Source organism: Gossypium hirsutum, chromosome A05, assembly GCF_007990345.1.
Source record: "Gossypium hirsutum isolate 1008001.06 chromosome A05, Gossypium_hirsutum_v2.1, whole genome shotgun sequence".
NCBI classification, from domain to species: Eukaryota; Viridiplantae; Streptophyta; class Magnoliopsida; order Malvales; family Malvaceae; genus Gossypium; species Gossypium hirsutum.
The window spans coordinates 189,916-209,499 of record NC_053428.1 but is presented as its reverse complement, the minus strand read 5'-3'; the positions used below and the strand labels follow the sequence as shown (position 1 = coordinate 209,499).

General features: G+C 30.5%; 1 protein-coding gene and 1 long non-coding RNA gene across 3 annotated transcripts; one reads left to right on the top strand and one right to left on the bottom strand.

Moving 5' to 3' along the window:
- Nucleotides 1-12,516: 12,516 nt before the first annotated feature.
- On the bottom strand, nt 12,517-14,521 carry LOC107907531 (probable polyamine transporter At3g13620). The gene has a single exon (XM_016834954.2). The coding sequence runs from the start codon at nt 14,130-14,132 to the stop codon at nt 12,714-12,716; it is 1,419 nt and encodes a 472-aa protein (XP_016690443.2). The 5' UTR covers nt 14,133-14,521; the 3' UTR covers nt 12,517-12,713.
- A 259-nt stretch (nt 14,522-14,780) lies between these two features.
- LOC107907532 (uncharacterized) lies at nt 14,781-17,116 on the top strand. 2 transcript variants are annotated; one of them, XR_005926875.1, is made up of 4 exons: nt 14,781-14,855; nt 15,898-16,017; nt 16,195-16,260; nt 16,779-17,116. It is a non-coding gene; the product is annotated as an uncharacterized lncRNA (long non-coding RNA). The 2 variants fall into 2 exon arrangements; XR_001686912.2 differs by lacking the exon at nt 14,781-14,855 and having other exon boundaries at nt 15,732-16,017.
- Nucleotides 17,117-19,584: the final 2,468 nt, after the last annotated feature.

Sequence of the window (19,584 nt, the reverse complement as noted above, 5' to 3'; positions counted from 1 at the left end):
TACATAAGATGAACAAGACAGATATACAAACCATTACCTAAATCATGGAAAATTATATAGAATATTAGATGTACATAAACATATCAATATTTATATATAATAAATTATTTATGTAAATTTCTGAAAAAGAAACATATTAGACAAAACATATAAATTTGTATAATATTGAAATCAAATTCGTCAAATTATTTTGTTGTGAAATCTCTAATTTCTTCTTATAAGGAGATTCTTAAGATAGTAAATACCCAAAATGAGCACGACAACTTTTTTAAGTTTTAGTGTAGATTACATAAAATTTAATCTTTTAGGTTCCAACCGTAAATTTCAACTTATACATTCAGAGCTTGTTTGGTTTGGTGTATTGGCTAAGCCAATACACCCCTAATCAGTGGGCCCCATTTAATCCCACTTCAATCCTCTGTTTGGTTCAGGGTATTGGCTAATACCCGTCTATTACATTACACCCCTAATCCCCAAAATCCACCGATTTCTATTACGTTCCTCTTTTTCAGATTAGGTGCTGCTTGAGTTTTAGACCCTGTTTTACCCTCCTGCTTCCCCTTTCCGTCTTCTGTTTCTTCCTTCTGTCTTTCTTTTGCTGAAGATTACAATAGAATCGACGCTTGGCCTTCTCAACCTTTTATTTTCGGAGTTTACTGCAACTGGAAAGGTAAATTCATATTTCTAACTCTCTTTTGCTCTCAAATTTATATGGATTCCTGTATTTTAATTAGCTTAAGTTCCGAGTAGATTTCTATTTCTTAAAGGTTTTTGTTGCTGGTGGAAATTGGAACTCGATTGCAATGTAAATTGTCTCGTTTTCTCTGTTTTAATTAGCAATGTAAATTGCTTCAAAACCCAAGACTGAAAAACCAGCTACTCCTCGAACTACCACTCGACCCTCTGGGATTTTTAAACTTACCCCTGTTTCTCCTACTTTGGCTCGATTCCTTGGAGCCCCAGAGGCTTCCCGTTCCGATGCTGTTAAGCATATCTGGAGCTATATCAAATCCCATAACCTTCAGGTTCTCTCCATCTCTATTGCGTCCTATATAAAGTTATATTGTTTGGTCTAAATAAATGTGGGCTTGAGTAAATATCTGGGAAAATGTTGTTCAATTTTGGTAGTTAATTTGTACCATTTATTAATGGTTCTTGTTGCGAGTTGTTTGCTTGATGGCTTTATGAGGTTTCTTTACCCTTTCCATGGGCATTTGTTCCCTCTATAATATTTTTTTTGTGCTTGTTAATGCTGGGGTTTGGACCTGTTTGGTGTTTATTGTTCAAGAGTAGTTAAGCTAGCAGCTGTAGTAGGATTAGTTCATTAGGTAAATAGTTCTCTGTGATTGGATTCAATAATTCAATTATATCATCAATCAATTCCGAGTGAAATGTTTGCCGGATTCTGTTTGTTCTAAATTCATTCCACATTATGTATGTTTGATCTAAATTGTTAACCACTATGGTCAATAATTGATAAACAGGTTTTTTGTGAAGAATTTGAACAGAGTTGTGTATGCTTTTCATTGCAGTTTCCTTTGTGGTATTTGAGACTAGATTGTTTTCACATGAGCTATTGGCAATTTCGACTACACAGTCCGATCTTATCGCCTCACTCGTTAGTTTATTTACTTGAATATAGTTATGAAACTGCAATGGTTGTTTGCTGTTAGGGGAGATTGATGATGTGCTGGATATGTGATTTCAGTTTGGTATGATCATTGACTCTTTTGCTTTTTTTGAAATTGACACTGGCTCCTCTATTAGTAATCAGATTGTATTTTGTTTCTTTTACTAAAAATAGGTAAATTAATATTTGTACATTACATCAAAGAGCAAACTGGTCATTCTTTAGTCTTCATACCTTAGTATGAGGTAGATGCCACGTGTCACATTATTCTATTAGTTATGCTAGTTTTTAAGAGTACAAATGAATGAAATTTTTAATAGAAAGGATTAATTTGTTCTTTGATCTAATGGACAATGAATAATTTAAAATACAATTTGATTCCTATTGCAGGGCCTCCTTATACTTTTACTGCCATTTGGATGTGCTTCATTTGGCTGGTGATCTATTCCCTCTACCCCATATTTGTCTTTGCTTTCATCTGTCATTGGGACATTTGCTATTTTTCTTCATTCATTCTTCATCTCAAGTTGTGTTGCTCCTAAACTCTTCAGTACTCGATTCAACAATCTCAAAATCAATATATACCCCAAGACTTGTTCTACTTGTATGAACCTACAAGTTCCACAGAAAGATCATTCTCGCCAAAATCATGAAAAATCAACAATGCTAAATACCATGTTTGCTATTCATTTCTTTAGTCAATTCATTCGCACAAATGACATATTAAAGAATCCATCTTGGAAAATTTCTGGGAAAATGTTGTTCAATTTTGGTAGTTAATTTGTACCATTTATTAATGGTTCTTGTTGCGAGTAGTTAAGCTAGCAACTGTAGTAGGATTAAATTTTATGAATATTCATTTGCTACAGTTAGTTTCATTGATGGAGATTGGATTGTTATGGTTCATAAATATAAGTTTAGCCTTTTCACAGTTTTATATATAGCTTACATGCTAGCTCGCTGTTTCATTTTCCTACTAGCAGGTTTTTGTGGTGTTTTAGTTCTTTGGCTTATTAAAACTTAGATGGGGAATACTTAGGAGTCCATCGTTTTATCCTGTAAGGGTGCACAATAGAATTATTATTGCATGTTGTTCGCTCCATAATTTTATTCGAACCCATATGAGTATTGATCCATTGAAGCGGAGGTGGGAGAAGGATTACCTACTAATGTGGTGGATGACGATGAACTGAATATAACAAATATTCATCCATCGGATGCTTGGGCTACTTGGAGGATGGAACTAGCCAACCAAATGTTCGATGAATGGCAAGCATCTAGAAATTAGTTAGGTTTAGGGACAATTTGAGTTTGAATTGATTTGTTGATGTTATTTTATGTATCTAGTTTATTAAACTTTGGTAGTTTTTTATTACAATTCTGTATTGTACTAAACTTTGTTGAATTATAATTTAATTATCTTTTCATTCAGCATGTGTTATAAATTTAAATTTAGTATTGAACTACCGATATAATATATATAAACTGTTCACCTTTTGATTCATGATATTCAAAATAGTAAATAATGTGTTTTTGTTTAAATACCAAAACAATTTACCAAAACAATTTTATTAAAATATAAGAATTTTACAATAATGTGTATCTGTTCACCTTTTGATTACAATAATCATTTACCAAAACAATTTTCTGCTAATTATAAGAATTTTATTAAATTATATATTTTAATTAAAATATATTTAATAATAATTATGTTTAAATATGATTAAATTATTTATTATTGATATTAATAATCTTATTAAAATTTAAATAACAATAACAAATTTCTGCTAATTATAAGAATTTTATTAAATTATATATTTTAATTAAAATATATTTAATAATAATTAAGTTTAAATATGATTAAGATATTTATTACTGATAATAATAATCCTATTAAAACTTAAATAACATTAACAATAATCATTTACCAAAACAATTTTCTGCTAATTATAAGAATTTTATTAAATTATATATTTTAATTAAAATATATTTAATTATAATTATGTTTAAATATGATTAAAATATTTATTACTGATAATAATAATCTTATTAAAATTTAAATAACAATAACAATAATCATTTACCAAAACAATTTTATGCTAAGGGTATTCTAGTCATTTTAGTTTTTTCCATTATGCTATTACACCTCTATTCCATTCAACCAAACACAAGATTACTATTACGCCTCTATTCCATTACATTCAACCAAACAGTGGATTAGCTATTACACCTCTAATCCAATACACCTCTAATCCCAATACACCTCTAATCCAATACACCTCTAATCCAATACAGCGAACCAAACGCACCCAATGTCTAACAATTGAATTACCTTCAATACATAAGCTCTTTAATGGTGTTTGCCAAAAGCAGTGAGGACATCCCCTTAGAAAGATATTTAAGGAAGTTGCGATCTAAAACACGATTATTTGTTTCTCTAAAAGTATAATTCAGAGTCCTCAATATCTGACGCATCTTACATTTTATCAATTAAAGTAATATTTGCTTCAATTACGAGGTTCATATTCATCAAGTTTATGAATATCCCGTAGGGCCTATAACTTTGGTTTCACTCTTGGAATATGTTAGTAGTTTAGGGTAAATTAATCAATTTTGTTTCTTTTAGATTATATTTTAGTTATTTATGTTTAAAATTTTATATTTTAGTCACTTATATCAGGGCTTTGCTATGAAGTGATCATTCTTCCGTTAAGCTCTATTACCTCCCTAACGGTAGTCCAAATGAGTTTTAATTGTAAACTTGGATGTCCAAGTGGGATGATAATAGGTTTTGATTCAATAAAAGTGGAAAAGAAACCTAAAAAAAAAAGACCAAAGGTTTTTCTTTTTCAGTTCAAGGTATAATTAATTTAAAATTTTCAATTAATTAAATTTATTTAATTAAAAATCTATTCTCATCCCATCTAGACATCTAAGTTGTCATTTAAAACTCATTTGGACTATCACGTGGAACTAAAGTTGGGGAGGTGGAGCTTAACGACAAAGTGACCACTTTGTAACAAAACCCTAACGTAAGGGACTATAACATAGCATTTCAAACATAAGTGACTAAAATGTAATTTGAAACCAACAAAAGTGACTATTTTTATAATTTACCCTATTTTATAATGTTAGTAGGTAATAATATTTCATTAATTAAAAAAGTCTAATAAATTATGATTGTTAATAAATAGTTGTCTTATAAAGACATAAGTTTATGTAAAATTATTTTGTAAAACAACACAATTTTCTCGTTAAAATATACATTCCTATGAATTAGATGTCAATATAAATGATTTTCACTATTCTCTTTGGAGCGTTGAAGGCTTTGTTTAATTTTTTATGCATACAAAAGTTTTATAGAAAGTGTTCTACAGCCATTATATTTTAGTAACTTCATTTTTATTTTCTCTTATTTAAATTTCTAATAATCTTAAGGCTTTTATATGAAATGCATATGATAATTCAATACAACATTATATGATAGACAAAGGAAGAATAATGGTTGGTCTCCATAATGTAACGCCCCCTAACCCTATACCGTCATCAGAACAGGGTTACGAGACATTACCAGTCAGTACAGTCTAATTTTGGTCATTAATTAAAATAAATATTTACACACATCCTAGTTTTAAGATGTCGTCCCTTTAATGGGCCCTCGCGGTCCAATATGAACAGTAAATTCAATTCGGGACTAATTTAGAATCACTACAAATTTTTAGTAAATTTCAAAATTCATACTACATACCGTTGCCAACCATAATTTACTCATTTCATGAGTACATCTACAACCTAAATGACTCTCATAAAACATCTTGGGTACATGCCATTACCAATAATTAACACACTTTACCTTAATGAATTCGGGATCGAACTGGGATGCTGATTCAACGTTCTATCTTTACTAAACCTGCGCACGGAAACAAACCGTACGCTGAGTATGGTATACTCAGTGGTAGTTCCATAATCCGAACACTTAATAATATAACAATTAAACTTAAAATCACAATAACAATTATAAGTATTCATTTATTTGTTTTATAGATAAATTTTCAATTACTTACCATATAAATTCTATACAAGTCATATAACAAACACAATAACATATTTGTTCAATTCTTTTCATTTACTTACCGTATAAATTCTATACAATATATTCACAATTCACTTGTTTTCACACTTTATTTCTTAACAATATACCATTTTAATTCATTCTAACACCAATCATCATCCATTTGAACTTCACTCATTTCATGAACCTTTTGGTTCATGTTTTCAATCTCATATCTCAATTTCAATTCTCAATTCAATTTCTCATTTCATTCCAATAGCTCAATCAATCAAATTCACTCGACTTATCTTTTCACTTATTTACCCCTATTAACAAGACTCGGACCTTGGCGGATACACGGATCCAACCAAACACACCAATATGGCACCCAGTGCCTCATCGGATAGTTCGAAGCAATATTTGACACCCAGTGTCTCATCGGCCTAGCCGAAGTAAAGTTGGTACCCAGTACCTCATCGAATCTATCCGAAGAAATATAGTGACACCCAGTGTCTCATCGACTCGAGGTCGAAGAATCCCTGAACACTTCCAATCCTATGGCATGCCAACTATATCCGACTCAGCCCGATACTGTTAATAGGGTATTCAATTCACTTTCAATTTTTTTCAATCAATACACATTTTAATTAATCACATAAATTCATAATTCAATACAATTCAATTCACTTTTCAATAACAAATATCCAAATATCACAAATCTCATATTTAAAATTTTCAAACAATTTATATTTCAATTCAATTCAAATAATCAATATATATTCAATATTCAATATATATATCTATATATATACTCCAATTCAATCAATATAAATTCAATAATTTCATCACATACTATATCAATCCATTTCATTTGCAAAACACAATAATTCTTACTTCAAAACACTTAATATACATATTAAGAAATAAATTCAACAATTAAGTATTAGGTTCGGATTATAGAAATACAAACCGTAATTTTTGAGCTAACTCCCGTTGACTTTGTCTTGTCCTTTCTTAGCCGAGATTTCTGATACCACATTGACTACGAAGTTAATACAATTCATAATCATTAATACATTACTAATTCATATCTTGAGTTATAGAATTCTAAATTAAGATCCGCTAATTTTTCATGAAACTAGACTCACAAATCTTCTTACAATAAAATTTTCAGAATTTTTGGTTTAGCCATTAAGTACAGTTTATTCTTTAAATTCACCCCTATTCTGCTGTTTGACAGTTTCGTCCCTTCTTCACTAAAAATTAATTATCTCACAGTACAGAACTCGGATAACATTCTCGTTGATTTCTAATGAAAATAGACTCATTAGGGATTCTAAACATATAACTTTAAGCCTCTAATTATTTTTATTAAATTTTTGGTGATTTTCCAAAGTCAGAACAGGGGAACCCGAATTCATTCTGACCTTGTCTCACAAAATTCATTATATCTCATAATTTACAATTCAATTGCTTATATCGTTTCTTCTATAAGAAACTAGACTCAATAATATTTAATTTCATATTTTATTCATCCTCTAATTCAATTTCTACAATTTTTGGTGATTTTTCAAACTTAAACTACTGCTGCTGTCCAAAATAGTCTTAGTACAAAATGTTGATTTACTTTAATTTCAATTTAATTCTAACTAAATTCACTTACTTTTCTATCTTAATTCATACTTTATTTCTATTCAAATTTCATCCATACTCTCATTTAAGTATTAAATTTCCAGCATACTTTCCTAATTTCAAAATTTCATCAATTTAGTCCCTACAACATAAAACTTATAACTTACTTTACAATTTGATCCTATTATCAATTCTAGCTTGAAATTTACTCAATTAAACCCTTAATTCACTATTTTATTCAACATGAACTATACTTGAAAATCTATAAACTCTCAAAATATCAACTTAATTCCATCAAAGTCTTGTTCCAAAGCTTCTAAAACATCAAAATTTAAGAAGAAATAACTTAATTGACTTACCAAATTAAACTTTGAGCCTTCAAACCCAAATTTTCCTTTTTCTTTTTCTTTTTCTTTCTTTCTTTCCCCCCTGTTTCTTCTCTGTTTCGTTTGCTTTCATTCTGTTTCTTATGTTTCTTTACTTATTTATATAATATAATATATAATATAATATACTATAATATAATAATAATTTAATATATATATTTTAACACATAAAAAATCTCAGATTTTTATGTTTATGTCGCCTCACTTAGGACAAATGGCATAATTGCCATTTTGGTCCTCTTCATTTTCTTTTATTCTACAATTCAACTTTCATCCTTTATTCAATTTAGTCATTTTTCCTAATTACTCTTAATTAAACTAAATTTACTTAATTAAACTCTAATTAACCACTCAATTGACTTCGTCAATATTTTTAATAAATATTTACGAATCCATTTTTCAGAAACGGAGACCCGAAAATACACTTTTTCGGTAACGGTAAAATTCGGGTCGTTACACATAATGCATGCTTTACGATTGAGTTTGAAGCAAGAATTATAAATCACAAATGTGCAAGTTGTCATGAAAATTGTAAAACACTGTGAATATGGGTTTTCATGAACTATGATACCTATAAGTAGTAGTACATACCATCGAATTACAATAAATCATATAATAGTGTACTAACGACAACAAAACTGTAACACCCATTACCTGTATTCATCACCGAAATAAGGTACGAGATATTACTGGAGTTTACCGAATTAATTTTCTATTATTACGAGTTAAATACTATTCATTTACCAAAATATGTCATAACGTCCTTTAGATGGGCCTCCAAAGCCCAAAACATACTTCGGGACCAAACCGAAATTAAATTGAAACCATAGGGAATTTTTCGCAAAATCCCAAAGTTTTTTTTTATAAGCTCAATATAACCTCTTTATAAATACCCCACCTTCCCTGAAATTTTAAAACCGAAACTATTCCAAACCAGCCAATCCATTTCAACCAATTTCATACCAAATCATACTTCTATTATAATTATACCATTTAGCATATTCATCACTCTTTACTTTAATGCATATTCATTAAACAAGTATTAGCATTTATATAATCATCGAACCTTATACATGCCATATAAATTAAAAAGGAAATTTACAAAAGCTATCAGAGATAATCTGGATAGTGTGATCCTCAGTGTTGATTCGATCCTCCGTATATTTTCACGTCAATCTATAAGAGACATTGAATACACTCAAGTAAGCTTATAGAAGCTTAGTAAGTTCATAGGCATAAAACATAAATCTTACCAAGCATTCATACACTTAAACAATATACACAATTACTAAGTTCACCTGTCAACCACAATTTCACATGATGAATTCATTTCATTGAGCTCAATTTCAACCATCAAATATCCAATCGTATTCCAGCATTTAGGTTTAACTATCACTTACCAACACTTATCAAATTAGAGAACGCCTTATGGATTTGAGTATGTTGTTCACTCGTTGTCACATTTCACTTTGCCATATTTGGCACTCTTTATCACTTTGCCATGTTTGGCACGCTTTATCACTTCGCCATAGTTCAACTATGGACTTGCACTTTCACATTTTTCACTTGAACACTTTGTCACATTGTCATAGCTTAGCTATGGCCTTACACTTGAACACTTGCACTTTGCCATGATATAATCATAGTTTCATCCGTCAATTCGTTTCTATTCACAGAACAACGTACTCAATCCTGCGTTCTGCTAAATTTGAACTTTTGCTTCAATTTTCATATTATTACAATATCCATGATTCAATAACAAATATATATAAAAGAATACATTTAACCATTCTTAGTTTAGCAAATAATTATGAAAGTTCAACCATATGAACTTACCTGGGTCGATTTACAAAATTTGTGAAAGTTCAGGAACTAATCAACTACTTTTTCTTTTCCTCAAATTGCTTCGGGTTCTCAGTCTATCATTGTAAAATCATTCACTTATCAGTATTGACTTCACATTCACTCTATTTTATATCCTTAATGTTTATAACCCGCTTATAAGTAACATTATCTATAATTTCACTATTTACTTATGTATATTCAATGATATCCATCCGTGTCATAGTCACTAAATTATTTTTATCTTGAGCCACATAACTCCAAATTAAGATCCGCTAATTTTTCCTAAAACTAGACTCACATATCTTCTTATCATAAAATTTTCAGAATTTCTGGTTTAGCCAATAAGTACAGTTTATTCTTTAAAGTCACCCTTATTCTGCTGTCTGACAGTTCCGACCCTTCTTCACTAAAAACTACTTATCTCCTCGTACGAGACTCTGATGATGTTCCCGTTTGTTTCTCTTGAAAAAAAACTCATTCAGGATTTTAAACATATAAATTTAAGCCCCTAATTATTTTTCTCCAATTTTTGATAATTTTTAAAATTCAGAACAAGGGAATCAGAAGTCACTCTGACCTTGTATCACAAAATTTATTATATATCATGATTTACAATTCCATTGCTTTCACCATTTCTTTTATAAGAAACTAGACTCAATAAAATTTAATTTCATATTTTATTCATTCTCTAATTAGATTACTACAATTTTTGGTGATTTTTCAAAGTTAGACTATTGCTGCTGTCCAAAACTGTTTTAATGCAAAATGTTGATTTCCATTTTGCCGCAAACTTCACAGTTCATACAATTCAGTCCTTGCTCAATTAACCCTTCAATTAAGCTAATTTTTCTCAATTAATACTTTACCTAGACATTATAAGTTATTTCAAAACTATTTAAATTTAGAATTTTCACATAAAAACCTAACTTCAAATTCTTTTACAATTAGGTCCCAAACATTCGCTTTCTATTCAATTCTTTCAATAAAATCAGCATATGAACAATTTAAAGCTCTAATTCCATGCTAAATCATCATATACTTCCAGCACATATTCATAGAAACTTTTAATTTCTTTCATAGAATAAAAAACTAATGAATTCAATAACTGAACCTAGTTGTAAAAGTCACAAAAACACAAAAATTTTAAGAAATAATCAAGAATTGAACTTACTTGCAGTAAAAATATGAAAAATCAGCTTAAGGAAACCCTTCTATGGTGTTTTTGCTGATGAGAATGCAGAAAAATAAAGAGAAATCTAGATAATTCTACTTTAGTCCTAGCTTTATTAAGTAAATTTTGTAATATTCCAAGTTTGCCCTTAATTCATCAATTTTCCTGTTGATTTCATCTTGCCGTCCAGCTCAAAAAATTTTGGGTCTAATTTCCTTTTAAAACCCTCCTTAATAGTCACCTAAGTTTTCCAATCACTATTTAACTAGTTTTGCATTTTTTTTCAATTTTGTCCTTTTTAACCAATTGACTATCCAAACGTTAAAATTTTTTAACGAAATTTTAATACCAACTCAATGACACTCCATAAATATTTCTAAAAATATTTATGGTTTGGTTTATGAACTCGATGTCTCGATACTTCAGTTTAGACCCAATTTACTAATTAATATCTTTTTAAATCACAAAATCCACTAATCCAAAAATTCTATTTTCATCACACTTGACTCATATGTATTTATTTATTAAATTTTAAAACTTGTTTTCGAATTTAGTGATTTCGAATCACTGTTTCTGACATCACTGAAATTTAGGCTGTTACAAAAACCATTAATAAAAGTGATAAAAAAAGTGATAGGATAAAAATAATTGATAATATTTTTATTTGTGGAATGGTGCTTGAATAAATTAGAAGATATAGACTGACGCAAATAAAACGTTGTTAAACAGTTTTAGCAGCACAAATCATTAGCAATTGCATTGTTTCATCGGGTATCCTATTTGACCATGGAATAATTCTTGAAATCTATAGTGACGTTTTATATGCTTATATCGATTGATTTTTGTTTGTCAATTTTTTTGTGTGTTTAATATTTATACATCTCAAACATGAAAGAAAGAAATAAAGAAATTATTAAAGTGCAAGTGCCTATTCGGTTTTGGAATGAAAATATTTGTTGCTTTCAACAGATTTGAATTTTAAGGTAATCATTGCTTTCAATAGTCAATCTTGAATTTCAAATGGTTATGAGTTATTCATTTGGTTGATTAAATAACCAAATAGTGATGTTACAATATATTGTTTCAATAGATTTAATGTCAAATAGAGATAATCATTTGGAGTGTGAATTCAAAACCAAAAAGCGATTTTGTTTTGGTCAAGACACCTTAGTAACTATTAATGCGTTATATAGAAACTTGGTTTAAAGTTGGATTTTTTTATTGCTTCAAGTAAGATTATTCTTTCTTTCATAAGGTTATATATACATAACTTGAGATATACATGCAAGGAAAATAATTTTGAGAGTAGTTATAATTTATATATAATTAAATTTCTACACTCTCATATTGAGTTCATCAAAAGTTCTAAAAATTTATAGAAAGGTAATTTTTCAAGATATCATATGGTTGTTGTGCTAGTAATATTTCAATAAAGGTGGATAGTTGGAGGCCTCCTAATTATGTAAAAATAAATTTAAGAATCCACGAAATAGTAAAAAGATGAATGAGAGAGCATATTGATATATGATATATTGAATGTTGACTAGTAAAAAAATATACATTTTTTCACATGGTGGGTGTGTTGGTTTCTTTAGAACAAATCAAAGAAATTTTATATATACCATCATAGTGTAGTAATATTTGATATAATTCATTGTGGAATTTTACAAGATAGATTAAAGTTATGGAAATAGAATGGTAAAAAATTATATTAATGAAAATTAAAGTTGTGGCTACAACTGATACCAACTATTTCCCAAAGAATTATATTAATGAAAATTAACACCTAAGAGCTAGAAAATTGAGAACACTAGTTTTATATTATATTACACGTACGAAACAAATTATAAAACAAACCGGCCATCTAACTTCGCCAAGCTCGTTTGAGTGTTGTCGTAGTATTCATGTTTAAAAATGTTTTGACACATAATAATATTTTTTCAACTAATATGCAAAAGAAGACACTAACAAGACAAATTGTATTAACTTGAAATGTGATCATCTTTCTTCTTCATCTTCAGCAACGCTGTAGTTGAGTACCTTGTTTTCCCTACAAAATTTCATCAGAAAGTACCATCCAATGGCGCCAACAGTCATGAGTCCACTAACCAAATACACAATTTTAGTGGCAATAACCATAATAACTACAAGGAATGCAGATGGGATTAAGCACATGAGAACTAGTCCCGGAATCCTGAGAGGCACCCTGTAAGGTCTTTTTATTTCTGGCAACTTTCTCCTCAACCAAACAAAAGAAGAAAACTCCAGAAGCATCCCTAAACTGTACAAGAAATTTGCGGAGGATATGATATCAGTGAAATCCATATACGACATTCCAATTGTGATCAAAGTTGAAAGCAGTATCCCCACCCAAGGAGTGTTGAACCATTTGGATCTGCTACCAAAAAGCTTGGGCAGAATGGCTAAATTTGCCATTCCCTCCAGCTGATAGGCACAGCTGCTTAGCTGAGCTTCAAATAAGCCAATCGCTGATAAAACAGCACCAACTTCGATCCACACTTTTAGCCACTTCCCTGCAATCATCTCAGCAGCGTCAGCATGAAATCCGGACCCCCAATCACGTTGATCCACGGAAACAGCCCCAATAACCGCGAATAATGGAACCAGGTAGGCTAAGCAAGTGAAAACCACTGCCACAAGCAGAGCTCGAGGAAATGTCTTCTGGGGTTTATCTACTTCGCCGGCAAGAGTACTGACGTTGTCCCAAAAGTTCAAATTCCAGAAAAGCGTGTTGAAGAACAAATTCCAATCTCTTTTCACACCTTTCTGACCTAAACTTAGCCATCTATGGGGTTGGATCTTGGGGATTGCTATGAGAGACATTATAATGAAAGGCGAAAGCGAAATAACGCCCAGCAAAACTGCAGCCCAACCAACGATGGCTAATCCGGTATAGTTTACAAAAGATAATATCAGCGTGGAAATCAAAATAGAGATGTGGCGAGGCCACCCCGACTCCAAAGGATGAATGATCTTCTCCAGGTAGTCCACGCAGAGAACTGGGAAAGCTGCGATGTTAATGACACCACTCAAGAACTTCCAAGATCCCATCAGGGACCCAAAGAATGGACCGAACGCACGTTCAGCCCAAATAACGAAGCCTCCATTACCAGGAAAAGCAGTAGAAAGCTCAGCCGTGATGAGAGCTTCAGGGACGCTCCAGATAAAAGGAAAGAGGAGGAAGCCCAGAAGGGCCAAGAGGGGTCCCGCAGCCTGGACTGCCGGCTCTTCTCCATAGGGACCGCCGGCAACTTCAAAATAGATGAGGAAAATTAGAGGGATCAGAGTCAATTTTTTGGGTGTTTTTGGGGGTTGTTCAGATGGGTGGCCAAGATTTTCTTCGTCCACGCCTGGAGGTTCCACCCCGTTCCTTGACTGGAGTTCTTCCAGTTGCATGATCGTTGACTCACCAAAGTTTGAGGGGAGGGAGGGATTGTTTAGTACTAATATAGTATGAGAGGAAGTCAGAGCCAAGAAGATTTGCTGTAAAATGTAGTCAAAAAGAAGGGGCTGGTGGTGGGGGTGGGGCTGGGGCTGGGTTTCTAGAAATTCAGCATTCCCATCTCTACTTTTACAACCACTATTTGTCCGTTTTCTTCTTTCAACATACGATACGTGCAGATTAAGGATCCTTTGGATGCAACTGCATCTCAGTGCTTTGGCTGTTTTAGGTTAAAAAAAAATTGCAATTGAAACGTTAGTAAACGCAAGGCTGTTTGGAAAGCATTCTTCAGTGAGTTGAGAATGCATTTCACCTCACCGGAGGCTTAATTTCAGACTGGAGCCTTTTGTTCCAGTGAAAATTGGGTAACTTCAATTGCTTTTTTTTCCTCTTTTACCCATATATTCTTCCGTTGCATTCTTCTTCAGGCTTTTCTGATGTTTGGTTACCCTTCTTCTCCCCTTTCCCCTTCCCCTTGGGTTGCAAATCAATGTTCTTGGATTTTCTGTGTTTCTCCTTTTTTCTAATTGAAATTTTCATTTTTTTCCTTATTTGGTTTTGCATTTTTTTTTAAATTCTGTGTTCTTGGATTGACAGGAGCAAAAGTTCTTGATCGGAAGTTCAATAATAAAACTATCTTGCTTCATTTCCATTATTTATTGCTTGGTTAACATTCTGTAAGGCCTTTGTAATTATGCTTCAATATCGTGTTTCAATTTTTTTTTGTTGATTATTTTCTAATCTTGAGTTTCCCCTGTTCTGCATCAGATATGCATGTACTATGAGTCCATAATCCATATTATTTCAGTGATAACATGGGGGGTGTACTGAGGACATTGTTATTTGATCCCTCTTTTTTCTTTTTCTCTTATTTAAGGGACTTACATTTGTTATGCTCAGGTGTAAACCTTGATGGAATTTGTTTTCACTTTTCTTTCTCAGAGAGTTTTTACATAGCTTTATGGCTCTGTAATGATGGTCATTGGAGTATATCCGTCCTGTGGATTTTTGATCTAGCATTCTCGTCTCCAAAAAATATTTTAAGTTTTACATTTTTCCTTTTATTTTCACTGGGCTTTGGGAGAGGTTGTTAAAACTTTTGCAAAACCAGTGAACTTTTGTGGTATCTACTAGATTGGTTCAATGCCATTTGCTTATTTTCTTGGCATATGGTGGAAGTCGTGACTCGTGAAAAGCATTAAAAATAGCTCGTTTTAGTATGTATAACCTAAGTTGTCGGATTTTGGATCAATTAATATCCAGAATCAAAGAATCACTGCAAACGTGATATATTGTTCTTATGGTTCCTTGCTATTCTGTAGAATTGGTGAGTTTATTTGCTATTCTATAGAATCGGAGTTGTTCTTATGATCAATGTTGCAAACTTTTGCTTCTAAAGATGCTTGCAGTGGGAATTTTTATTGTTAGACTCCTGTGACTTCTTTTATGACTCTTCAATAGTCTGATCAATAAAGTCTTTTTTTTGAATGGTTTTCTTTTGTTGCAAAGGATGGTGCGCAGGATGAATTCAGTTTTATGCTGTATTTTAAAATGCTATGCTGTCTGTATGCTGATCCGCATTTTATTCTCTTGTGTTCTTTGTCTGGTGATGTTCAAATTGTTAGGGAGCTTGTTACAAATTTGTTAACGGTTTTGTTTATTAATGTTTTCTCTGTTCATTATCTTGGCTTTTCTAATCTATTCATCCTTATTCTGCAGCATATTGAAGACTTGACTTAGGAAAAGTTTTCACTGCAACGAGCTCTTGAGGCCTCACGTACATTAGCAGAATCTTTGGCTGCTGAAAATTCATCTTTGACTGATAGTTATAACCAACAGGTTTGTTTCCAAATATTAGATTAGCAGCATTACCAGCTGTCATGGTCATGATATGTTTTTTTATCAGTTCATCGTGCTTCTCCATTGCAGCACTTTCTGTCATTTCATTATCCTAATTTGTATTCTCAATCCTTCTTAAAAATCTCTTAATTATCTTACATTTACTTTTCTCCCCAGAGAAGCATTGTCAACCGGCTAAAATCTGACATGGAGAGCTTACAAGAAGAAATCAAGGCCCAACTGGTTAGTATTTACTATATTTAGGTACTGGTAGTCACTTCAAATTGTTAGAAATAATTGAATCTCATATAACTACATACCACTTTATGTCATATGGTTAATGCAATGGTGTTTGTATGGCATGTGTCATGTGTGCACATATGCACATTGGTTTAGACTTGTTTGTGCTTAGATAAAGTTCTATCTAAAAATTGAGATACCTACTGCTGTCTATTGCATCTCTGGTGGTACCCATTAACCAAAAAATGCAGTACAAGGAACCCTCTTGAGGTTGTCCATGTCTATGCCCTTTGATCTACACTTGAAGGGGCCTTAAGTAGTGCTATCCCAAAGTTATTAAATATTGGGTTTGTTTCGGTTTTATATTCAGGTTGGGCCTCTCAACCTATTGCCTATTGGTTTTAGGTTAGATGCTTAATAACTTTTTATCTATAAAAATGATCCTAAGGCTGGAGCTTGTCCATTTTTCCTGGATTCAATCAATAAGTCTTTGTTTTGAATGGTTTTCTTTTGTTTCAAAGGATGGTGCACAGGATGTTCTTGAACTTTGGCCTGCAATGCAATAGGAAACCAGCAGCAAACCAGCGTGCAGACCGGCATCCAAGCTGAACCAGATAAGCAGCAGCATTTTGTTTATTTTGTTCATTTGTAACTTGATTTAGTTGCAATGTAATTTATACTTAAAGTTAGTAGGAGTAGTTGTTGATTTATGTTTGATGTTATAGCTGGTATGTCAGCTACATTTTGTTTGTAATTCTATCTAGGCTTTAGTCATGTATCTTATACTTGACTCGTTCAAGCTTTTGATGGTTTTTGAACCATGAACAATAAGAAATGAATCAGATATGTTGATGAAGAATTGAACAGCACAAATCTTTAGCAATTGCATTGTTTCATCGGGTATCCTATTTGACCATGGAATAATTCTTGAAATCTATAGTGACGTTTTATATGCTTATATCGATTGATTTTTGTTTGTCAATTTTTTTGTGTGTTTAATATTTATACATCTCAAACATGAAAGAAAGAAATAAAGAAATTATTAAAGTGCAAGTGCCTATTCGGTTTTGGAATGAAAATATTTGTTGCTTTCAACAGATTTGAATTTTAAGGTAATCATTGCTTTCAATAGTCAATCTTGAATTTCAAATGGTTATGAGTTATTCATTTGGTTGATTAAATAACCAAATAGTGATGTTACAATATATTGTTTCAATAGATTTAATGTCAAATAGAGATAATCATTTGGAGTGTGAATTCAAAACCAAAAAGCGATTTTGTTTTGGTCAAGACACCTTAGTAACTATTAATACGTTATATAGAAACTTGGTTTAAAGTTGGATTTTTTATTGCTTCAAGTAAGATTATTCTTTCTTTCATAAGGTTATATATACATAACTTGAGATATACATGCAAGGAAAATAATTTTGAGAGTAGTTATAATTTATATATAATTAAATTTCTACACTCTCATATTGAGTTCATCAAAAGTTCTAAAAATTTATAGAAAGGTAATTTTTCAAGATATCATATGGTTGTTGTGCTAGTAATATTTCAATAAAGGTGGATAGTTGGAGGCCTCCTAATTATGTAAAAATAAATTTAAGAATCCACGAAATAGTAAAAAGATGAATGAGAGAGCATATTGATATATGATATATTGAATGTTGACTAGTAAAAAAATATACATTTTTTCACATGGTGGGTGTGTTGGTTTCTTTAGAACAAATCAAAGAAATTTTATATATACCATCATAGTGAAAATTACAAAAGGATGTCCCAAATTGATTAACGCACGATTGGACATGATTCTTCATACCTTTGAAAATACGATTGATTTTTGATCCCCGAAGGCTTGCACATTGAAAATTACAAAAGGATGTCCCATGATTTAGTCTAACGAAGATTCGAAACCCAGCACGGTAGGGCACGATTTCTTCGAATTTCCAAAACATCGAACATTGCCTTATTTGAAAATCTTTAAATAAACCATTATAAGCTAGCTCAAGACGCTTTAATTTTACTTGGAATAAAATGGAACGATTGCTTTTAAAAAGTTGAAAATTATAATGCAACATTTGTAGACTAAAAGTAAAAATAAAAAAAATGGAATAATGTGCACACATACAATACTTGGTGTATGAATATAATATAACCTTATTTAGCCAACTAACAAAACAAACAATTAAATATAATTAATCTAAGGAAAATGATATTAAATTTTCAAGCATGGATAGAGAACGATTGATATAACAATACAAAAACGAATAAACAATATGCAACAATAATATATATGATATAATATGAAACAATCAATGCAAAATGTATAAGACAAAATAGAAATTAGAAGCCAATGTGATATAAGACAATTTTAAAATAATGATGAATCGAGGAACACATAATATACATAATACATGAATTGATGAATTTGAAATATCTTATATGTATATAAAACTAATAGAATATGAATGATTATTAAAATATATATTATGTAAAAAGAAATTCAAAATAATAATATATAGAATAATTTCAAATAAAATAAATTGATTTAACTAATGATATATATGAAACTGGAAACCTAATGTACAAATATGCTAGTTTATGAAAGTGTTTAATATAAATAAAATATACATAAATAAACATATTAGATCCATAAATAAATTTAAAGGAAAATATATATATGCACAAGTAAATGAATAAGTAATAAAATAATAATAATACGGGTGAAAGTAAAAATAAAAAAGGAATTAATAAGCAAGTGAACAAATAATAAAAAAATAATACAATAAAAATTAATAAAGTTTAAATAAAAACAAATAAACAAACGGTTTAAATTAAACTAACTACAAATAATTAAAGTAGTATTAAAAGAATTAAAATTAATAATAACAAAAATAATAATAATAACAATAATAATAATAATGACACAACAAGCCAAAGTAGAAAATAATAATATGTTAACAAGACTAATAATCATATATATTAATAATAAAGTGATGGCATGTCAATAACGATAATAATAATTAATAATTAATAATTACTAATACTAAATTAATAATAAAGTAATAAGCAAATAAACACAAAAAAAGAAAATATATAATATAATAATAACAATATGAAATTAATTAGTTTAATACTAAGATAATAATAATAGTAATAGAGAGTAACAATACATTAATAATAATATGTTAATAACAATAATAATAATATATAAAAAAGGGAATAATAATAGTATAGTAAAAATAATAATGTATTAATAATAATGATAATAATAAAATGAGATTATAATAATAATATTAATAAGACGTAGAGGTGTGCATGGGCCGG